A 25,010-nucleotide genomic window follows, 5' to 3' on the forward strand; every position below is an offset into this window, starting at 1 on the left:
CCGGCGTCTCCCCACTATGACTGTCTCAGCTGTCCAAAAATGTCTTAAGGAACCCAAAATACCCATTGATGCCAAACATAAAGATGGTGTCCTGAAACTACTCCAAAACCTCAAAGCGAATAAGGCTGCCGGCCCAGATAAGATAAAGCCCATTTTCCTTAAGAAACTCCGCCATGAGATCCTTGATATAGTATCACTGCTGTTCCAAAAGTCCCTAAACACTGGTCAACTCCCTTCTGAGTGGACGAAGGCAAACTCAGCCCCGCTGTATAAGAAAGGTAATAATAGTGATCCAGCAAACTATAGGCCTATATCATTAACATGTGTTCTATGTAAACTCCTGGAGAACGTCATAGCATCTAGCCTATCCACACAATTCTCAAAGCATAACTTACTCTATGAACTGCAGCATGTGGTTCCATGAAAGACGGTCCTATGAGATCCAGCTCATTGAGTTAGTAGACAATCTGCTTGATTTTAGTAAAGCCTTTGACAAGGTCAATCGCTTAAAATTACTGTACAAGCTCTAAGAACGTCGTGTTTGCGGCCAAATCCTGTCTTGGATACAATCATTCCTTATAGGCAGATCCCAGAAGGTAGTAGTTGAAGGCATTAAGTCTGATCAAGTCCCCGTCACGTCCGGTGTCCCCCAGGGATCTGTTCTGGGGCCCCTCCCCTTCCTACTCTATATTAATCACCTCCCTGACATAGTTACATTCCAGGTGCGCCTGTTCGCAGATGGCACGGCCATCTGCCTCGCTGTAACTTCCCGCTCAGATTGTCAAAGGCTACAAAATGATCTCCTCATGTTAGAGAAATGGGAATCTTCATGGGACATGGAATTTAATCCTTGTAAATGTCAGGTCCTCCATATTACACGCAACAGGAAACCCATTGAATTCCCTTACAGTCTTTATGGCCAAACATTGTCCCCAGTTAAAGATGTTAAATACCTGGGTGTCGACATCAGTTACGATCTTAGATGGAGCACACATATTTCCAGAATCACAACTAATGCAAACAGAACACTAGGTTCATCAAACGTAACATCAAAACAAAACATGAAAGAATTAAGACTCTAGCATACAAGACACTGGTCAGGCCGCAGCTTGAATATGCCTCATCTGCATGGTCATCACATATACAGGTCAAAATACACAAGCTGGAAATGGTCCAGCGACGCACGATCAAATGGGTCAAGAATGATTACTCCCGCTACTTAAATTTTCCTCAAAGATTTCTAAAAGAACATCACCAATCATTACAAAGATATTTCAACTATCTTTCGAAACAGGTCAAGACCCAAATGACTGGAAGAAAGCAATCGTTGCATCAGTTTACAAGAAAGGTCCAAAATACAAGGCTAGTAACTATATAGACCCATATCCCTAACATGTATTGCCTCTAAATTAATGGAACATATTCTTGTCTCAAATATCATGTCCCACTTTGACCGTAATGATCTCCTTAGACAGTATCAGCATGGCTTCAGGTCAAAGTATAGCTGTGAAACACAACTAAGTTTCACACAAGAGGTATTTGACAATCTTGAGAATGGCCAACAGACTGACGTCATCGTCATGGACTTCAGTAAAGCCTTTGACAAGGTTAATCATATACTAAGTTCAAAAAGGAAGTGTGCACTTATTTTTCTGTTCACTTTTCTCGGTTATTTTCATGAAAACTTATGATGTTTGGTACCATTGGTACCAAAATTTAATACAGTTCGTAAACAAATTGGTGAGCATTTTAGATTTTGAGTTGCAGTCGTTTTAAGTGGTTGCTTTTAATCGAAATAGGATAGGTGTTTAAAGTAAAAGTTGCAAAATTACTTTTAAAGTAATCAAACTTTGTTAATTTCTTAATTTTTCTTTGTTTTGATAGCGACGATCCTGGTGTTATTTTTTTTCAATAACGTGTGTGACCACCTCTGCTGTGGATGAAAGCGGCAATGTGTCCTCGCATGGACCTAACATAACGTCTAACAACGACGTCTTGCACTTTATGAGCTTGCTCAATCTTTTAACAGTCTGTCCAAGACAGGCGCCTCCCAGTTATAATCCGAATTGATTGCTGGACAGTACATAGTAGATGTAGATGTACCCCAGCGTAACACAAATGCAAAACACCCTTGATTGACACACACTTGAGAATACACGTCTAGACAAGCTCGTCATGTTCTATAAGATATACCATGGCCTTGTAGCTATCTCCCTCCCCAATTACTTAGAAGCCCCTACTAGGTTAACTAGACACATGCATCCCTTAAGTCTCCGCCAAGTCCATGTTAGTTCAGATTACTTGAAATATTCCTCTTTCCCCATACCACAGTCTCGTGGAATAGGTTAACCCCACATATTGCTACCCTTTCTGACCTTAAATCCTACTAATTAAACTGCAATTGTTTTTATCTTTTTACTCTATCCTCTTAACATTTTAACAACATTTGTTACTTTCACATTCTTACTATCGCTGAAAGAACTCTTTCGGTTTTTATTCTGTACTTATCACCGACGCGCACCCTGCCATAAATACTCGCGAGAGGTGCGAGGCAGTATCATGAGTATGAAGAATTAGATATATAGTACCTAACATTTCAAATTATGAAAAACGAGTAAAAAAATAACGTTGACTGCTTATATATGAAATTTAAGACCGAATAAAATACTCAAGTCTTGATCTGATCAATTTCAAGCATGTTAAAGATGATTTTTTGAAACTTCTTATTTAATTTCCATGTACTAGCTCTTGCAAATAGTCCTACCTATCCAGCCATTGATAAATATTTAATCCCCAATTATAACTAAATAAAGGCAAGAAAAACTTATGTCAATGCAGAGGAATTGTCAAGTGCATGCATATTGTATGATATCACAAAATGTTATAAGACTCATAAAATTAATTCAGGTCCACTGTTTAAGCTGAAATTTAGATATACTGTTATTTATACGATATAGCACAGCATATTCTGAACAGCAAAAGAAACTATCCAGTTTTATAACTGGTGTATTTTTTATTAAAAAACTTTAATTTATAAATCACTTGTGTTTTTCATATTACATTACACTTGATGAACTTCACGTGTAAAATTTTCAAAAATTAATCAACCGTGAAGTCAATAGTCCCACAATAGCCGTTTTGCACGAAATTTACGTGCACATGTAAACAACAATTTTCTTTGTGAAATTTTATTATCATTGGAAATATTGATAATTGACTAACTCGAAAAACAGCATAAAGTTTAAAAAAACTTTTGGTTGCACCGCACGACTGAATCAAATTTAGCGCGAGCGCCCATTTGGGATGTTACAATGCAACTGACGCACAGAAGATACAGCCTTTCAAACGGCTATTGTGGGACTACTGATTTCACGGTTGATTGATTTTTAAAAAATTATCACGTGAAGATCTTCATGTGTAATTTTGGTATGAAGAAAAATTCAAATTTGAAAAATTAATTTCTTATTTCTAAATATACCAGTTAAACATTTGGATAGTTTCTTTTGCTGTTCAGTATATATAAAAACAAGAAAAAACTCTTCAGAATTTACCTTGAAAATAGACATTTAAATTTGAAGTGATTTTTAACCACACAGTTACTGCATTCTACCTGTTAATATTTGTCATACAGGTCTAAATGTAAATGCTAGGTAAGATTATTATTTGGGTAATTGATTGATCTCTAGTACAATGTCTAAGATATACATTCCAAAGTTAGTCTCTTTCCGCGGAAATGGTCCTTTCCGCTATCTATCCGTAATTTAACCAACACGACGTGTGAATTAAATGCAGCGCACGAAAATGTCGGGAAAAATAAAGTGTATATTTTTTAGTGAATTTCACATAAAAGCTGGACCAAAGATAACTTACCAGGTATATTTTGTCATATTGATTTATTGTAGTTACAGATGTGATGATGACATTCTTCTGATCAATTCCATATTGGAAGTGGCTATTCTTACGGTCCTGTAGGAATAGCCTCGCAGGCTATTCTTACGGCTCTCCCGTAAGAATAGTGAAAAGCCCGCAGATGTCTATTCCTATGGCAGTTTTGTATACATTATACTGAAGTCATTCAACTGTTATATATAATTTCAAACGATTTCAGAAATGACATCACATTTGGTCATTGTGTTACAAATAAAATGTCAGGTCTGATTGTTATATTTCAATGTTATATTGGGCTATTCCAGAAAATATCCGCACCCCCCCTATGGAAGGCATTTCAACCCCCAAATACCCCCCTTGGACACACCCCTAAAACACCCCCATGGAATTTCCATGTTAGGGAATGAACATATTGTATGTTTTTGCCTAAATAAATTATTTTGAATCTCGTTATGTCAAGCTGATGTGTGATAAACATGTTTAGAGTGGTAAGAGATTTGTACTGTTGTGAAAATTTTGCATATATATACACGAAACATAGATCAATAATTCTCTAACTGGTTAAGGCCTGCTTGAAAACACTTGGTCAATATTTTAAGTGTTTCAATAATGAATATCAATAACGTATGTATTTACATCTACATCTGTACAACCAACAATCGTTTTCCGATTTATTTAGAAGACAAATTTCAGTGAAATAAATATTTTACACTTACAGTACAATAAATTCGTTGTTTTAAAATTGTTTGTTTATGTAACAAATGGAAGCAATAAAATGTAACAAAAATGTGTTATAATAGGGGAAATCCATAACCATCTGCGGACTTTTCATAATACATCCGGAAGAGCCGTAGGAATAGACACCTGCGGGCTTTTCACTATTCTTACGGGAGAGCCGTAAGAATAGCCTGCGAGGCTATTCCTACGGGACCGTAAGAATAGCCACTTCCTTCCATATTCACACCGGCTGTCCCCAAACAAGTAACCCATTTCCGACCACCACCTATTTTGGACCGTCTAAGACTTTGTATGATAAGTATCTTTACAAGCCAAGTTTATAAGTTGCTATTGTTTCATTGTTTACAATGGAAACAGAACAAGTTAGAAACATACTTTACTCAGTTTAGTTACTTGGCAATATATATAAATTCCTTTTATGCAGCAGTACTGTGTTTTTAAAAGGTTTTCCTTATTTCCGAGTAGGCAGCAACAACGGTGTGGAAAGGCTTTTCATGTTGCTCAAAAACTTGCATCTTGTGCTGCTAAAAGTACTGGCACAGTATATTATGTAAAATTAAGGCAGCTCACTGAGTTTCTGTGGACATGGGAATGCGACGAAAATGTCACTTAATGTGGTTGTGACAAATGTTAATGAAATTCACAATAATGAGAATAATGTCCGAGTGGATGTTGAGTGCAAACCAGAAAATGATGTAATTAATCTTGATGAATTGGAATCAATTGAAAATGCACAAATACAAATAGTAGGTGACAATTCTAAAGTCTGAATTGAATAGCGATGATAGCTTTGTTTGTTTGTTTGTTTTGGCTTTAACGCCGTTTTTCAACAGTATTTCAGTCATGTAACGGTGGACAGTTAACCTAACCAGTGTTCTTGGATTCTATACCAGTACAAACCTGTTATACGCAAGTAACTGCCAACTTCCCCACTTAAATGAGAGGTGGATGACTAATGATTTCAGACACAAGGTCGCTTAAATCAAATAGTCACGGAGAACATACGCCCCACCCGAGGATCAAACTCATGACCCCGCAATCCTTAGACCAACGCTCTTACCTACTGAGCTAAGCGGGTGGGCTTAGTGACGATAGCGTAGGCAACGACCACCAAAACAAACAGTTTCAGGAGAACGAATCTGAATTGAAACGCGATACTGTAGATAATGAAAATGAAATGAACCAAAATGAAAACATACAGCTATAGCACCAAAACTAACAGTTACAGGAGAACAAGTCAAAACTGAATCGCGATACTGTAGATAATGAAAATGAAATGAACCAAAATGAAAACGTACAGCTAGAGCAAGAATTAAATGAAACTGAGGCCGAAATTAATTGCAAGGAATCTGTAGAACAGCACAAAAGGAAAACGTCCTATTACATAGTAAGTGAGGAAATGGCAGATCTGAATTTTTTGTATTTAACTATTGAAATTTGAATATACATGTTTTTTTTTTTCATGCTGACTTCAGAGCTCCAGATAAGCTGTGTATTTGCGTATTTACGCAATTAAAATTGCAGAAAACCCAATTGAATTCATATAGTGTGTGTAATAAAAAGCAGTTAAAATTCCTAATACGCAATTCAATAAAAATCGCTTGTGTATCGCATTTTCCTTATAAGTAGAACGGGTACGTGACTTTAACGCTAGACAACTGACTGGTTAAACGTTACCGCAAAACAGGTTGTAATTTATCAGAAAAATCACAGGACCATTCAATAGGCTGATCGGTGTTATTTGGACGCTTTGGCTGATTGGTGTTATTTGGACGCTTTGTAAACAATTTTTCTCTTTCTTTACGCCGATAAAATGTAAAAGAGGGCAGAAAGAAACATTGTTGCGGCACAAACAAACAAATTAGTCGGATATTTTTGCTGTTCAACACTGACAGTAGACTAGCTACTAGTCTGATAATAAGTTTTTTTTATATACTAATGTATTTCCTTGTCAGATATCTTTCATTTATAGATAGCTCCCTGTTATAGACTGCTCCCTTTTGAATATCTGGCTGTATTATCAGACTAGTAAAAAGCGAATTTCTCTCTTGGCTTTGATTGACGTTTATAACATTTTAACTGCCCATGCCAAATTGATGGAATTCACTGATAGCACTGCTGGTCAGTAATTTATTGACATAACGGCTTATCCACAACCCCCACCTTATACATAGCAGATGTTTGAAATGTTTCATTCATTCATTCATTCGTTCATGAAAAAAGAAAGATTTTATTAGATTCTTGATTGGAGTATAATGTTGGATGTTTATAATTGGAGTATAATATTTTGATGTTTATAATTGGATGTTTATATCTGGAGTATAATATTTTGATGTTTATAATTGGAGTATAATATTTTGATGTTTATAATGTTGCATTTTTTGCATTATGGCTTCTGGAACTACACCATCTAAAACTTATGTGTCAATTCAATTTACACCGACTACTAAAAAATTAATTTGTTTAATATGTGGCAAGAAGGAAGTAAATGATAAGTATCGTGTGAAATTATTTAAGAGTAGTAGAAAATCAGAGGCATGTTCATTGATTGAACGGCTTTTGGATATATCAATTTCTGAAGATCAATGTGTAAATAGTGTATGCCAAAACTGCTTTAGAAGCATATCAACTTTGAAAGTTAAATTACAAACACACAAGGACAACTATGAACAAACTATTTTGAAGCTTCAAAAAACGCATGGAAGAGTTAGTAAAAAAAGACTTCCCTTTGAGAATGTTCAGCCGGTGACAAACACTAAAAAGCCAAACACAGATATTTAAGGATTCTCAATTCTCAAATGTAAGTATATTTTTGCATGTAATTAATGTTTTACTTTATTAAAATATACTTTGTATTACTTCACTCTAGCTATAGTAGTTGCTGTAGACTGGTCTCAGTCCTTACATTTGCCAGTCATAGTCTCTTCTCATATTACTTCCCTCATAGTTATAACATGGTTACCTTGACCAATCATTACTCAATACATGTTAAAGGGACAACTGGGTCAAAAATTAAAAATGAAATAAAATGAAAATTAATTTCTGATGTCATGCAGTAAAACACTTAATTATTGTATAGCTTGCCGGTCTGTAATTCCGAAGTTGGGCGATAAGTTTTACTGTTTACCAGGAAGCATTTAAGAAAGTATTTATTTTTAATGAAAAACATTAAAATTACTTTTCTAAAGTCATAAAATGATTACGAAAGAGAGACAAGACAATTTAAGTTACTTACATAATCAGATTACTATTTTTGTGTTATTATTATTATTATTATTATTATACCAGATTTATATCACTTACAGGAAGACCTTCTGTCTCAATGTGATTCCGAAAGGAAGCAGTTGCAAAAGGCTATCAACATTGTTGTAACAACGATCCAACAAGAAATGAAATGCTTGTGTTCCAAAGAAAACAAGACAATTCTGCGCTCAAAAACTGAGGATGAATTATCAGCATTTTCATGGTCGTTACTTAGTGAGGAAATGAACAAAACTGCACCAGTATTTTGGCAAATATTGCAAAAATCTGCATACAATCCAAGGCAGTCCCTGTAAAACAAAACAAAAACAGAAACATATAATATACCAGGGATAGGCAGTGTAGCTTGCAAACTGGTGTCCTTATACAATAGAGAATTAAATGCTGTGCAAAGGATGAACAGCCTTTGTCTTCTGCGAGGAGGTGCTAAGAAGTCGGCATTCAGACGACTTAATGCAACCAATGATTGTCTGGGATACCAATCAACACTTCTAATGGCTGACCAATTTGGTTTAAGGTTGGAAAGTGACTTAAAAAAGTGGGTGAAGCAAGTGGACTCTGATCGAAAGAAAGAAGCCAGACTGCTGAACAGAATAGCCAGCCTTGAAGAAGATTCAATGTTCATAGAATTTGATGATCCAGTTGAGTCTGTCCACACTCTTTTTATGGCAGAAAACCTAAAGGCTGAAATGTCAAATTTGAGATCCACAATGCACAGTGGATATTATTTTGTAGGAGATAATGTCGACATGAAAACCAAAGTTAGACAAATGACTCTTACAAACTAGAACAAAGATCATCATATGTATCAAGTATGTGCCTACAAAAACAGAATTTCTGGAAATGATCGTGATAATACAAAACCCATTGATGATATCGAGAATGTAAAGTTCGAAAGATTTCTTCCAGATGACAGTGACAAAATGAAGTTGAAAGATGAGTTATCTCTTTTTATAGCATGGCAGTGGACACAGAGTATACCAGTTTTTAAGCCATATCAAGCTGTACTGCCGAAATACATTGATCATCCGTACATTCAGCAGACATGCAAGAAAACAGAAAAAGTGAGTATTTCCGTTTGCTTAATTAAAATAATGAAAGAAGTATTTTGCATTCCCAGGCCCTGTCCCAAGTGATTTGATTCTATACTTAATATTTCTGCTATTACATATATATTTACTATATCTATCAAAAAAGTCTCAATTTGAACTTTAGTAGAAAATGTCCATATTTATTTAATTCCGCTGATTCAATATATCATTAAAATAAGCATTTTTTTTCACATTTAAGATAAACATGGGAGTTCTGATGAAGAATGAACAATATAATGAAGATATGACAGACATCTGTACTTTCATGAACCAGTTTGTACCAGGTATGTATTATTATTTTTTTTTTTTGAAATACTGTTGAAAAACGGCGTTAAACCGAAAACAAACAAAATAAACAAACAAACATATTTAAAAGAAATACATGATCTGACTGTAGCTTAGATTACGTATAAAATACTTTCGAAAACTACAACAAGCAAATACCTGAATATGTGTCATATAGCAACAACTATTGACCCACAATATATATAAGGAGTCATGAAATAAATATGTATTTAAAACAATATCATAAGTAATATTTATATGTTACACAGACTATTCCTTTCATTAATAATGAGCAGGTGATGATGACTCGACAGAAAAACCAGAAAAAATCCTCAGCGGAGGTGATTACCTGACATTCGAACGTCATAAACAGGCTCAATCAGCAAAGCGAAATGGACGTACACCTATGAAAAGAATGGAAGGCCTTGTGCCAAAAATGGAAGAGTTCCATAACCAGGCTGAGTTCTTACAGGTAACGTACATGTAGTTTTCTGTATTTATCTCATACATGGACATTTTATTTTCTCAATGCTCATAATAATATTATGGCGGAATTCATTGTAATGTTACTGTAAAATTCATGGTAATGTTATGGCCGAATTCATGGTGAAATTATGGCCGAATTCATGGAAATGTTAAGGCCGAATTCAATATCAGTAATTTTTATCAGTCTAAATTCTGTTGTGTAAGTCTACTGAATTTTAATTTGTAACACAACCAGCCTTCACTTATTTCAGTAAGAGTAGAAAGATAAATAACATTCAATTTGTTAATTTATTTTAAAAAAAACGCATGTAAGAGATTTCGTATTTTGTTTTAACAGGTAATATGGAAAATACTATACTCCACTGCCTCATCAAAGGACACTGGTACACTCTATGCTGCAAGAAATTCGATCAATGCTAAAAACGTGTCAAAGGATCCTGCAGCAAACTACTATGGCAGTTCAGAATTGATTGATAAATATACAAAAGCATATATAATATCTGCTGCACTCCATCATTTCGAGATGGATAACATTGAGTCACACCCAAAGAAAAATGAGTATCTTGGCAGGACTGGTAATGAAGAAGAAATGAAAAATTTCATTCTAAGTAATGCAAAAGTTGTAGTGGAAACATTTACAAATTTGGATTTTCCAAAAATACCACCGACTGGGTATCAAAGTAACAACATAAAGTGCCCCGACTGTGGTAAAAAATATCTGCAAATAGAGTCCCTCAGAAAGCACGAACTGGAAGTGCATAGTTGTGATCGTGAAGATACCACAGTGACAAAACCAAAAATAGGAGCAGACGATGATTGTGTATTTAATTACACAAAAGTAAGCATGACCTTAGGCCTTTTAAAACTAAATCATGATAATGCAATAAGGATGGGGGACGGTGAGCGCATAATAAGACTGGACAAAATTTTCTACTTGTTCTACAAGGCTTTCAATTGCACTAAATATGCATATGGCATGTTGGAAACTTTGTTGCAAACTAAGGTCTTGTTGAGTGAAAGGCATGCACAACGCCTGATATGGAACAGGACAGTCAATAACGCTGGTGAAATTGACACAAATTTGCCAAATGATCTAGACATTGAGCATTGCAATAAGGTGTTTAAAGATGAAGCCCATAGTTATCGTGGAACTTTTACAGAAAAGGTTGTTTCTCGAGTAAGTAGGAGTGCATTAAAGACAGATGAAGTATTGAAGAACTTTGACAGATTTCAGGTGTAGTTAGACCATCAGGAAAACATACACCAGGGGATGTGGAAGATGATATATTGTCTTTAGTTGTCCAGTTTTCTGATAGAAACTTATTCAGCAAAATTTCTGGAAGGAAGCACAGTGCATTCCAGAACTTCAGCTCTGATCAGTTGGCATTAGAAATGCATGACTTTAGAGACTGGCTTTCTAGAAGTATGAGAAAAATAGCTAAAAAACATTTTTATCAATATTGAGATTTAGACATAAATCAGAATTAAAGAGATAAAGCTTCTTTAATCTGATTAAATCACTTTCCAGAGATAAGTTTTCAAGAGGCAAATGCAACTTGTAAATACCGCTGATAATGCAATTGTTGTGGGATATTGGGGAAGGCAAAAATGAAAATTAACAATTATTTAATTAAACCTATGGATGTATTAAGTTCTTGAAATACATTTCATTTCATTGAACATTTTTGTTATTGCATGAATTTATTTTGTTGTTTCATTATTCTTTCAAGTTAGTTTGCTAACTGTCATTAAAAAGATATGTTTTAGTTATCATGTCCTTATTAGCTCATTATTACCATTAACCTTCGTCAGATGAATATTCGAGCAATTGCGGTTTTCGTAAGCGATGTTCTTCAATGTCACTGTCACTACTATATCCTTCACTTAAACATTGTGGATTTTCAGTTTCAATATCATTGTCTAGAAAGTACATCATTTTATCGTAAACATAAGAACTATTCATTGGGCATTTAAGTTCACAGCTACAACTGTCTGCATTATCACATGAGCACATACAGATGCATTGCAAGGCGCATATGTCACAGCAGTCATGTTTAATTATCTGTGTTGTCTGATATTCGTCTTCAAATGGCTGTAACAATTTTTTCCTTCTGCATACTTTCGCTTTCACATATTCTTTCATGTCCTGACTGATGTTTTTACTTGAAAGACATTTTTTATAGTTCATAATTATGGCATGACATTGCTCATTTTCTTGTCTGCCCGCTCTGCCAGACTCTTGCAAATAGTCATCTAAATCATTGCAGGCCCCATAATGGATGACTGTACTGACCCCTTTCACATCTAAGCCCATACTAAATGATGTACTACATAACACAATTCTGATATGTCCGTCTGGGTTCTGATAAGATTCGGCAATGGATTCTTTCACCTCCTCATCAGTTTTTAAATGGTACATGTCAAAAAGTCGATTTCGATCATCATTGCTCTTGGTTTCATCATAATTTACATACCCGTCTCTTCCAAGTGAGGTTGCTAAATGTTCAAAAACATCGGAGATATGCTCAATTTTCCTAAAAAATATTATCATTCGTGGAGTTTTAGGTCCCTCAAATCTAATTATATGAACCAACCAATCAAAGTCTTTAGTTATGTCACTCCGTGTTCTGGTAGTTTCAAATACCCAATATTTAATATTTGGCTTATTTGGGGTCACTGTCAACTGAAATGTCTTGTCGCTCATGCAGAGATCTTTAAGAATAATATCCTTCACTGTCTTAGAAGCTGTGGCAGTTAGTGCAACAACAGGAACAGTTGGCCCGGCCAATGACCTCAATTCATCCAAACAGCCATAAAATGGCCTGTACGCATTCTGTTTTCTTTGTTTGTCGCCTTTACCACTAAAAATGAAATTAAATTCATTATCAATTAATTAGACTTTATACTATATATCCAACAATATTTGTTAAACAAACCAAACATGAACATTTGTCAGTGATCATCTTTTATGCATGCAGTCAATGAAATAAGCTGATTGAAAGAGAAATTCTTATCTATGGTCTTTACATCTGATTATAAATCATACTGAATAGTCATTATCCAGTAAAACTTCGCCATATTACATCGGGTACATTTCACAGCCAAAAATTGCTAAAACTTCTATTTTGCTTAATTAAAACAACCCCTAAGACTTACTAGTACTATAAAATTTCCCGACAGGCATATTTTTTCTAGTGATTCGCTCATATTAACATGAATTTCAATAAATTTATATCCCTCATTAATCTAATTAAAGATGAAATATTTTTACAACATTGTAAAATAATTATAAATTAAAATACAATATTTTACACTGTACTTACAACTTCTTGATGCAGTGGGCTTCATCAATAAATATGACTTTCAAAAACCTCTTTTTAGAAAGTGATGTGACCAGTGCCCGACTGTGTAGCAATATTGTCTCAGGACTTGCGAATATGAGCTCATATTTTCCATTCTCAATGTCATAATAAACATGTCTTCCTTTTTGTTCATTATCTTTGAAATAGATTGCTTTGATGTTTTTCTTTGTCAACTTTTCCACCTGTGCATTCATAAGGGCAGTTAATGGTGAAACAACTAAACATGTGCATTCTTTATCTTTGTTCTCCATGTATTGAAACATGAATGGAGCCATCTCAAATATTAAGCTTTTACCACTTCCTGTGGGAGAACATAATAATGCATCATTTCCATTCACATACTGTTGAATTACTGCCCTTTGATTTTCTCTTAATTCACTATATCCATTTTTTTGTAAAGCAAATGCAACTGCACTATCAAATCTATCCATAATTTTGGTAAATACAGTATCTATTTATCACATAAAATCATAATGTAATGGTCAGTAATTCCATATCTACTACACTGTAAATTCTCATAAAATACCTTGTAGTTCTAAAGAGTGGATCCAGATGTTATCACTGTTATGCAAACCAGTATAAACAGCAGCACGGGCCACTTATCACTTGACCACTATTTTTTGACACTTGATTGATAACACCGCAGAATTCTGAGGAGTAAATTTTCGCTTTATACCAGTCCTTACATTCGGCAGCAAGAAAAGGTAACCATGTTATAACTATGAAGGGAAGTAATCTGACATAAAATATGAGAAGAGACTATGACTGGCAAATGTAAGGACTGGGACCATGGGAGAATGCATATTGAGGTGAACGAATTGATCTCCAACTTACATTAAAAGTGAAAAAGAAAACAACAGTATGGAATATCTTTGGTACTATGAATTAAAACACACATGTTTACACTGATCACAGGCATGTAAAAACAATTTAAAAATGACAATACTACTTTAATTAATCACTTTTCATTACAACTTTAAATACATTTTTGTTTTAGAAATTGAAGGGTGTTATTAAAGTACTTTTATGCAGTTAGTCAATCCAGACTAATGATATATTCCATGTACACTGTAAGCAAAAAATACTCAGTTGTTTGTGCGAGATTGGTGAAATACCCAATTGGTTTTAGCAATACCCAATTACTTCTAAAAAGGCTGGGTAATGATATTATTTTTACCCAATTCAGATCTCCAATGTCCAATTCAGACAAAAAGTGATGGGTAAATACCCAATTGCACCAAAAGCTTATCTGGAGCTCTGGACATAGCAAGATCTAACTATAAATGTTCACATATAGATATTTTGTTGTGGAAATAAACCATAATTTTGTTAATGAAACTGCTCTGTCAGCTAACTATCACTTCACCAATGGTTTCCAAGTAAGTAAAACTTAATGTAAGAATTAGCTCACATTTTATAACATAGAAACTCAATTGTTTTGGTAAAAAAAAAAGAAAAACTTCTTATTGCCCAGTATTGCCCACTTCATTCATTTTTAGGCGTATTGCCCAACCAGGGAAAACCCGGGTTTTCCAGAGCTGGTTTACCCGCCCTGGGCGGGCAGTCGCCAACCCTGCTTCCGGCCCTGGTTAAGTTTAGCCAATATTTTTTAGCATTTTACAATGTATTGAGCATAGGCGACGATCATAAATCGCATTTTGTAACATTTCAGCGTGTTTTAAAAATGTATTTTTTACCATTAATGCTCTCAATACCACAAGATTTGAAACATCGAACGAACAATTGGAACACTTGCTTGCGCTGGACCCTCGCTTTGTGTAGCGCATGTCTTAAATCGGGTACCAAAATTAATACGCTTCAATAAAAATATCTGTCAACGGTGCAAACAAACAGTTCAGCTATGTAAACAAACCTCATGTAACACTTGCTTAATTTTGGTACCCGGCAATGATATGTAACTGACACGTCGATTGATACCAATGATTCATTGGTAGGGGTTAAGTTAAAAGTTTAACTGGCTATATAGTTTCCCTAGTGTTCGTGGGATGTTTCAAATCTTGTGATATTGAGAGCATTGATGGTAAAAAATACTTTTTTTTAAAACACGCTGAAATGTTACTAAATGCATTTTATGATCGTCGCCTATGCTCAACACATGGTAAAATGCTAAAAATTATTGGCTAAACTTAACCAGGGGTGGAGGAGAGCTTGGTGGATGGGGGTCCGAGCCCCAAGTGTCTGTGGTTACATCCAATTTTGAGGTGTGTTTTGACCTATCTCTACTGGTAAGGATTTTTGTGTTGTTGCTATAAATAACTTATATCATAACTTTTTGCAGTCTTTTAACTCATCTGATTTTTTGTCATCACTTGATTGGCGTCAGCATTGGCATGCCTGGTTAATTTTTATGTTTAGGTCAAACTTTTTCCTAAACTATCAATGCTATTGCTTTGAAACTTGCAACACTTGTTCACCATCAAAAGCTGACTATGTACAGAAAGAAACATAACTCCATCCTGCTTTTTGCAAGAATTATCGCCCTTTTTGGACTTAGAAAATCAGATTTCTTGGTTAAGATTCGTGTTTAGGTCAACCTTTCTCCTTAACTATCAACGCTATTGCTTTGGAACTTGCAACACTTGTTTACCATTAAATAGTGACTCTGTACAGATAGAACCATAACTCCATCCTGCTTTTTGCAAGAATTATGGCCCCTTTTGGACTTAGAAAATATCAAATTTCTTGGTTAAGTTTTGCGTTTAGGTCAACTTTTCTCCTGTTATAAATGGTCAAAGCTATTGCTTTAAAACTTTGAGCAGTTATTTGCCATTAAAAGCCGACTCTGCACAGTAAGTACCATAACTCTGCATTGCTTTTTGCAAGAATAATGGCCCCTTTTGGACTTAGAAAATCATGGGTAGGACAATATTTCTATTATACAGAGACAAAAAAAATCAGATAAGCATCTGCACCCGCAAGGCGGTGCTCTTGTTTTTATTTGACATAAATGTTTGCCTTACTGAGTCAAAGAGTATCGTGTGCAACTCACAGTCCTTTTGATAGCTGGCGGGCTCAACATGTTGCACGTTGGCATCTGGTTATGTAGCTGGCAATAAGAACATGCCAATTTTGATAGAATTCGACACATACATATTGAAATGCAGTAGAGTAATGCAAACACATCGTTATTTTAAGAATGGGCACAATGCCAAGTTAAATACTACATTATCTGGGGTAAGATCTGTGTCAGCTGAGTGATACAGACACTTTTGGCGACCCAGTTACTCGTATGTCAGTTAAGTGGAACTAATATAGATGAGGCTACAGGGGGATTCTGAGTAGGATCTGGTTGATAATTTGAGAGCAACGCTGAAAGTACAGATCATTCACGATGTAAAAAGCAGATAAACCTTAGGAGTGGGAAGGCAGGGTAGCAACATCATGATACATGTATTATGAAACATTTTTTCACTTCAGGTTCCTGAGGATTATCTTACTAAAGAACACTTTGATGCGATTCATGTATATATCATAACAAAACCAGAATTACAGACAAGATTGATTACAGTGTAAGTCTTTCAATAATACCTACTTGTTCATTAAATCATCAGGGCTGTCTGGTTTATCATCTGATTTTCATGGTTCAGAGTTCAGATGTTCAGGAATTGAACCTCAAGGATATTAGCTGAGACGTATTGAAGCATCACAGAATATAGAAAGCTTGACTTTTTTATTGAACTCACAGAGGAATGTAGCCATGTCAGAATTGATTAAATATCCTTCTGGTTAGTTTAACTGGTTTCATTCTTCATGCTTTTTATGCCAGATGCTTCACAGACATTGGAGGCATAATTATAGTGTTTGAACTGTTGGTCTGTCAGTCCTTCTGTCTTTCCTCCTACAGTTTCCTTTCAGTTGAAATGAAACTTGGTATATATCATCAGCATGAAGTGGACATGACTGTGGGTATTGCCAGTACTTTCATGGCTGATTGTTTTATTGTCTTTGGAGTTATGGCCCTTTAATGACTTATAAATAAAATGTTACAGCTACATCGTAACATTGTGTACTCATCTCCTCCCATGTTTTCAGCCAGTTCAAATGAAATTTAAGGAGGTAGGTAACCTTCATATTTGTATGTGCACATGTCTAACCGGAAGCTAACGTGACGATTTACGACGATGTTTACGACAAACTAAATGTGTTTGTATATTCTTTCTTCTGAAAACAAATCTTGAACCTGTCTTCGGTCTGATGCTTTATGGTTTAATGATGCAGAAATAATGAATAAATTGCCGCAGAAACGCTTCAAAACAATGTTGCCTTAAAATGACGTCATGACGTTACGTGTCAGTTACCGCGCAAACTTAATAGCTTTTATCTTGAAAGCACGTAATTCTGTGCATTTTCTTTATTTTAACTATTTTCAAATAACCATTATTTGCTGAATTATTTGTTATGAGTCTTTTACTCTGAATAATAAAATTTTGTTTCTTTTATGTAGTTATATTGAAACGTTATGCGCAATGAAAGAAAATGGATGATGGTAACCAACGTTATTTGGAATATAGTTGGGTGAAAGGTTACTTGTAACGTCCATTTTCAAATAAAAAATCTAGCAGTTTAATTTGTAATACCTATTTTTCAGATTCCATTGATAATTTGTTACTTATGTACTAAAACTAAGATCTAAAGTTGTTCAAATTTCAGTAGAAAATTGTGTTTTTTTTTTAAAAATTTAATTGATGTTACCATGGAAACGAAGCCTGTGACCAAATAATGTATCTAAATGTAAAATTCGAAAGCGTTGACACTGGTCTATTTAAGAAACAAAGCTTCGGCTTTTTATTTTCATTTCAGCAATATCCATGAGAATAATAGCAGCATGCTGAACGATTTTCCATGAAAAATGCTAAACGAAGGGTACTGCTGTAAGTTTTCTAAGCTGTGAAATTTGTTTGAATAAATGCAAATAACACAAAAATATATTTTACGTTAGAAATAATACGTTTTAAAGCTACATTAACTAGAATGATAATCTTATTCAATTTTTTTATAAGAAATTACAGCAAAAAGCAAGATATAAGCTATTTTAAACATCTCTGTTGCCATGGTTACTGTAAACTTTTAGAAAAATAGGGTACCATGTAAAGTGCTTGGTATTTTGCTAATAATATTTCCCAAATATTCCATGTTGGTCATTAACAGAATGGCACTGAAGTCGTCGAAAACCCCTATTTTTATACATAGTTGTTTAAAAATGAGAGAAAATGCGTTACCATGGAAACACAAGCCCCGCGACATATACATTTAAAGCTTATATTAAAAAGCTAACGTGCAAACTAGTAAAATTATCAATTACGCAGACTTCTACGGATATCAATGAAACTAAAATACACTGAAAAGTGTTAAATATCTGTATTTTCCTTCTTCTTTCAATATGAAATACCTTTGGAGGGTCATGTTCTTCAAACCTGGATAAAAATTGAACTTGAAGGGACAGAGACAAATGAAATTGAGATTGTAGCACTTAAAACTTCATATTACACGAAATACAAAAAATTGCTGCGGTTCAACTAATTTGAATTTACCCTTGTAACAAGGTAACCTACCTCCTTAATGTACTTCTTCAACATGATATGTCTGGACTTTCATTTTTAGCTCTTCTATACAAAGTATATGGAGAGCTATGCTACTTGCCCTGGCGTGGGCATCTTTCCGCGTGCCCAACTTGGTAAAAGTTTTGATGCACTTTCTCTTTTTTTCTCCTTATCTCTGTAGTTGCTTGATAGATTTGCTTTAAACTTTAATGTAGTTATTCCTCATCATCACCCATATCATCTGGCATAAGGGCCATAACTCTCACACCAATATTTCATGAATTATCCCCCCTTTTTACTTAGAATTTCAAGTTAGTTTTTGTGCACTTTCACTCTATCTCAGTTATTACAATATGGATTTGATTCAAATTTAAAACAGTTGTTCCACATCATCACCCATATCATATGACACAAGGTTCATAACTCTTGCACCGATTTTTCATGAATTGAGCCGTGCCATGAGAAAACCAATACAGTGGGTTTGCGACCAGCATGGATCCAGACCAGCCTACGCAGCCGCGCAGTTGCGCGGATCCATGCTGTTCGCTAACAGTTTCTCCACTTCCAATAGGCTTTAAAAGCGAACAGCATGGAGCCTGACCAGACTGCGCGGATGCGCAGACTGGTCTGGATCCATGCTGGTCGCAAACCCACTATGTTGGTTTTCCCATGGCACGGCTCAATTAAATTTTTGTCACATTTAATACAGAGGTCACTTACAACTGGAAAATGAGCCATAATTATTGATTTGAGGTCAGTACATCAAATGTCCAGTGCAAAGTGACCAAATAATTTCTGTTCCTTGTGCTGTTACTGAATGCATCAAGGAGAACATTTTGAGTTTAAGAGCTCTTGTAAAAGGGCATGTGTTATACAATGTTGACATTATTCTTTTTCTGTCATATTTGTTAAATCTGTTGCTTTGTAGATTTATGTTTTCCATGGAAAGAAGGTTGGTACTGAACATTTAGTCCTGTTTGTTTCAGAAATTCTTTAGGTCACAAGGTTGTTGGATGTCCAGTGTGCATTGAAGACAAAAAATATGACAGGAATGAACTGATATTTAACTGTTGCTTTGTATTTGACACGGACACTCGAACAGCAAGATATGAACCTGTTGTAAAGAAACTGGCATCTTACTTAACACAACTGGAGGTATGTGTATATATATTATGATATAATGAACTTGCGCACCTGATATTTATTTTTGGCTCTGCCCCTTATTTCCAGAGTTATGGCAGCTGAAATAGTCAAAGATGCACATTTTCACCATGTGACGTGCCTAGCTCAAAAAGTATTTCATATATTAAATTGATGAAAACTTGTATGAGTCTTTGTCATGATATAAACTGGGGTACCTCCTACTTTTCGTTTGGCTCCATCTCCTATTTCCAAAGTTATGGCCCCTGAAATAGTCAAAAATGAACATTTTCACCTAATGACATGCCATGTAAATTCATGAAACCTTGTACGTCTTTATCATGATGATGTGTCCTTGCACACTTTACATTCTTCATGAAATTTAATGCTAATTACAGAGTTATGGCCCTTGAAATAGCCAAAATAGTGTATCTTTGTTTGTGATGCTCATAGCTCAAGAAGTATATGGCCTAGAATAACAAATCCTTTATATAAAATGTTTGTTGAGGCTATACCAACTTAAGACTGCAAACATTTGAATTATTGCCCCTTATTTGTGACAAATATACCATTGGGGGCACACCCTGTGTCCTACATGTTCAAGTTGTAAGTAAAATTTTAGGTCATACGATCCACATATTTAGTAGGAAATCTTTATGCGTGTTCTGTCTTTGAAAAATCAGAGAAATTGTATTGTATTTTGTCCTTTCCTGAATGCTAGGGATCATTAATGTGTGGTGGAAGGCATATTGATTTACTCCTGTCTGTCTGTCACAAATCTTGTCCACACTCCAAGTCAAACATTTCTCATCTGATCTTCACCAAACTTGAACAAAATGTGTTTGCCATTAATTCCTCGGCCAAGTTTGATGTCTAGCCAAATTGGCACAGGCACTTCGTAATTATGTCCCTTGAATTGCCAATAGGCGTTTATATTCTATTCTTGCATATAAACTACTTTTTTTACTTGATCTGCCCATGTATTAATGGAGGAAAAATCCTGTGCAAACAAGACTAGTCACATGCTGTTAATACATGATTTTTTTCTGAAATGCTTTGTCAAGGATGTATATCTGTATTTCTGCACAGATTGACATGATCTGGTATCTACGTCTTGATTCTGCCATAATATTCTCTTCTTGTAGCGTAAAAGATGCAATCTAATACATAGTATGTTTTGCTGTATCAGTTACCAAAACCAAACACACTACCCCCAAAATTGTATGTACTCGCTTCACCCTTGTTTACACCCCTTTTAGGAAATGCACTATGTTGGTTTTCTCATGGCACGGCTCATATAGTTTTTAGCTCGACTATTCGAAGAATAGTCTAGCTATTCTACTCACCCTGGCGTCGGCGTCGGCGTCGGCGTCGGCGTCACACCTTGGTTAAGTTTTTGCATGCAAGTACATACAGCCATCAATTAAAGGCATATAGCTTTGAAACTTATTTTTTCTTTTTCTAGGTCAATTACCAACCTCTCTGGGTCAAGTCCCATAACTCTGACATGTATTTTGAGCAAATTATGCCCCCTTTTGGACTTAGAAAATTTTGGTTAAAGTTTTACATGCAAGTTACTATCTCCAAAACTAATGCAGATATTGATTTGAAACTTCACATGTGTCTTCGGGGTTATAAAACTAGTTGATAGCAGCAAGTCCCATAACTCTAACTTTCATTTTGGCCAAATTATGCCCCCTTTTGGACTTAGAAAATTCTGGTTAAAGTTTTGCGTGCAAGTACATACAGCTATTTCTAAAAGGCATATAGATTTGAAACTTACTTTTTCTTTTTCTAGATCAATTACCAACCTCACTGGGTCAAGACCCATAACTCTGACATGTATTTTGAGCAAATTATGCCCCCTTTTAGACTTAGAAAATTTTGGTTAAAGTTTTACATGCAAGTTACTATCTCCAAAACTAAAGCAGATATTGATTTGAAACTTCACATGTGTCTTCGGGGTTATAAATCTAGTTGATAGCAGCAAGTCCCATAACTCTGACCTTCATTTTGGCCAAATTATGCCCCCTTTTGGACTTAGAAAATTCTGGTTAAAGTTTTGCGTGCAAGTACATACAGCTATTTCTAAAAGGCGTATAGATTTGAAACTTATTTTTCTTTTTCTAGATCAATTACCAACCTCACTGGGTCAAGTCCCATAACTCTGACATGTTTTTTGAGCAAATTATGCCCCCTTTAGACTTAGAAAATTTTGGTTAAAGTTTTACATGCAAGTTATTATTTCCAAAACTAATGCAGATATTGATTTGAAACTTCACATGTGTCTTCGGGGTTATAAAACTAGTTGATAGCAGCAAGTCCCATAACTCTGACCTTCATTTTGGCCAAATTATGTCCCCTTTTGGACTTAGCAAATTCTGGTTAAAGTTTTGCGTGCAAGTACATACAGCAATTACTAAAAGGCATATAGATTTGAAACTTATTTTTTCTTTTTCTAGATCAATTACTAACCTCACTGGATCAAGTCCCATAACTCTGGCATGTATTTTGGGCAAATTATGCCCCCTTTTGGACTTTGAAAATTCTGGTTAAAGTTTTACATGCAAGTTTCTATCTCCAAAACTAATGCAGATATTGAATTGAAACTTCACATGTGCCTTCGGGGTTATAAAACTAGTTGATAGCAGCAAGTCCCATAACTGATATGCATTTTGGTCAAATTATTCCCCCTTTTGAACTTAAAACTCTTTTGATATTTAACCTTTTTGGGTAATATTTTCCTGCTTCTGGGACAATATTTCGAATAGTCGAGCTTGGCTGTCTTATGGACAGCTCTTGTTCTTATTGCAGTTTTGTAGGGTCACCAGTTTTCATTTTTGTATGCATTTTCCAGGAAACTTATACAGTTTGGTCTGAAAAACAAGATTATCAGAAGATTGCATGGGTACCCAGTCAAATTACCAAGTGATGTGAGATTGTCACCTAGAGTACAAACATTATCCAAGTGGTTGAATGGAACACACAGTCTTGATGAAATAAGTTGTAAATCTGGTAAGAAATTCAAAACCATTTTGAATTACAGAGGATATATTGTTTAGCTCTCTGTCGCGGGGTCTGTCAGTGGACCATTTGGTTTCCGATCAGTAACTAGAGAATGTTTAGTTTACAATGAGCAGACTTCGTAGGATGATTGTGTATGGTCAGCGGATGAGCTGCATATTTTTGGGGGGCAGTAAGGGAAAGTTCAAGGTCACATTGATGTCAAATCTGAAAACTATTTCGGCTCAATAACTAAAGAATGTTTTAGCCTACAGTCATCTAACTTCGTAAGCTAATTGTATATGGTCTGTAGATGACACCTAAAGGTCAGCAGGTCAAAGGTCAAGGTTGCAGTGACCATTGGACTGAAGAACAGTTTCTTCTAAATAGCTAAAGAATGCTTTGGTTTGCACTTTCCAAACTTCATAGGATGATTGCATGTGGTCAGTAGACTGTAAATGGTTTCTGCTAGCTCTTAGTCAGTCGGCCTTCATTAGATGACCTCTGTAATTTTTTTGGGAGGGTTAAGGTCACAGAGACCATGAGACTGAAAATCGTTTCTACTCAGTAAGTAAATAATACTTTGACCAACAGTCCACAAACTTCAAAGAATGTTTACCTGTGGTCTGAAGATGACCAAATTTTATTGTGGGTCAAAGGTCAAGGTCATAATAAATTTCTGACTAAAAGTAGGCCAGGCGGTTCAAGGGAGCATATGTGTTTTGCAAACAATACGTGTTAGTTTGTGGTGGAACCCCTGGACTAGAAGAGTAAGTTGTGTATTGGGAAAGTGTTTAGTCTGTGAGTTTAACAGTTAGAATAAAGAGGAGGCAAGATTGATTAAAATGTATCTTTGTAACTTGCTTTGACAAATATTGACTTCAAGTGTAGACATTTTGTAAGCAATTCTCCTCTCCTATTTCAAGGTATTATCTCTCGTTTTTTAGCTTGACTATTCGAAGAATAGTCTAGCAGCTATTCTACTCACCCTGGCGTCGGCGTTGGTGTCACTCCTTGGTTCAGGTTTGCCTGCAAGTACATATGGCTATCATTTACAGGCATACAGCTTTGAAACTTATTTTTTCTTTTTCTAGGTCAATTTCCAACCTCACTGGATCAAGTCCCATAACTCTGACATGTATTTTGGCCAAACTATCTCCAAAACTAATGCAGATATTGAATTGAAACTACTCATGTGTCTTCGGGGTTATGGAAGTAGGTGATAGCATCAAGTCCCATAACTCTGACATGTATTTAAAAAAAGTGGCCAAATTATGCCCCCTTTTGGACTTACAAAATCCTGGTTAAAGTTTTATGTGCAAGTACATATAGCTGTTAATTAAAGGCATATAGATTTGAAACATATTTTGTCTTTTTCTAGGTCAGTTACCAACCTCACTGAATCAAGTCCCATAACTTTGACTTGCATTTTGGCCAAATTAAGTCCCCATTTGGAAAATCCTGGTTTAAGTTTTACATGCAAGTATAAATAGCTATTACTTAAAGGCATATAGATTTAAAACTTATTTGTTCTTTTTCTAGATCAATTACAAACCTCACTGGGTCAAGTCCCATAACTTTGACATGTATTTTGGGCAGATTATGCCCCCTTTTGGACTTACAAAATTCTGGTTAAAGTTTTGTGTACAAGTTACTATCATTCTGCAAAACAAATGCAGATATTAAATTGAAACATTCACATGTGTCTTTGGGGTTATAAAACGAGTTGATTGCATCAAGTCCCATAACTCTGATATGCATTTTGGCCAAATCATGTCCCTTTTGAACTTAAAACTTCTTGTTAAAGTTATGCATGCAAGTTACTATCTCCAAAACTAATGCAGATACTGGATTGAAACACTATAGATATTTTAACATTGAGGATGATATTCCTGCTTCTGGGACAACAGTTTGAATAGTTGAGCACTTGCTGACTAACGGACAGCTCTTGTTTATAGCTCCGCTGAGCATGAAGTGCTCATGTTGAGCTATTGTGATCAAGCTGTGTCCGTCCGTCAGTCATTAACAATTCAGTGAAACGACATCTTCTCCAAAACCACTGAATGGAGGAAACTTGGTCAGGATGTTCCTTAGGTGGTCCTCTACCAAATTTCTTTAACCTTTACCCTGCTAAATTTCTATAATTGACTAGTCCATCATTCAATTTGGGCAATACCATTTATTATTTGAAGGGG

General features: G+C 35.3%; 1 protein-coding gene across 1 annotated transcript in view; it reads left to right on the plus strand.

Moving 5' to 3' along the window:
* The first annotated feature begins 3,759 nt into the window (after positions 1-3,759).
* LOC123535139 (GATOR complex protein NPRL2-like) overlaps positions 3,760-25,010 on the plus strand; it is a 37,468-nt gene continuing 16,217 nt past the window's right edge. The window contains exons 1-5 of the mRNA XM_053520487.1: positions 3,760-3,873; positions 16,550-16,641; positions 19,659-19,827; positions 21,002-21,033; positions 22,670-22,827. Of these exons, the coding sequence (XP_053376462.1) occupies positions 3,787-3,873; positions 16,550-16,641; positions 19,659-19,827; positions 21,002-21,033; positions 22,670-22,827 (538 nt within the window). The 5' untranslated portion in view covers positions 3,760-3,786. The remainder of the gene's footprint in view (positions 3,874-16,549; positions 16,642-19,658; positions 19,828-21,001; positions 21,034-22,669; positions 22,828-25,010) is intronic.

Source organism: Mercenaria mercenaria, chromosome 12, assembly GCF_021730395.1.
Source record: "Mercenaria mercenaria strain notata chromosome 12, MADL_Memer_1, whole genome shotgun sequence".
NCBI classification, from domain to species: domain Eukaryota; kingdom Metazoa; phylum Mollusca; class Bivalvia; order Venerida; family Veneridae; genus Mercenaria; species Mercenaria mercenaria.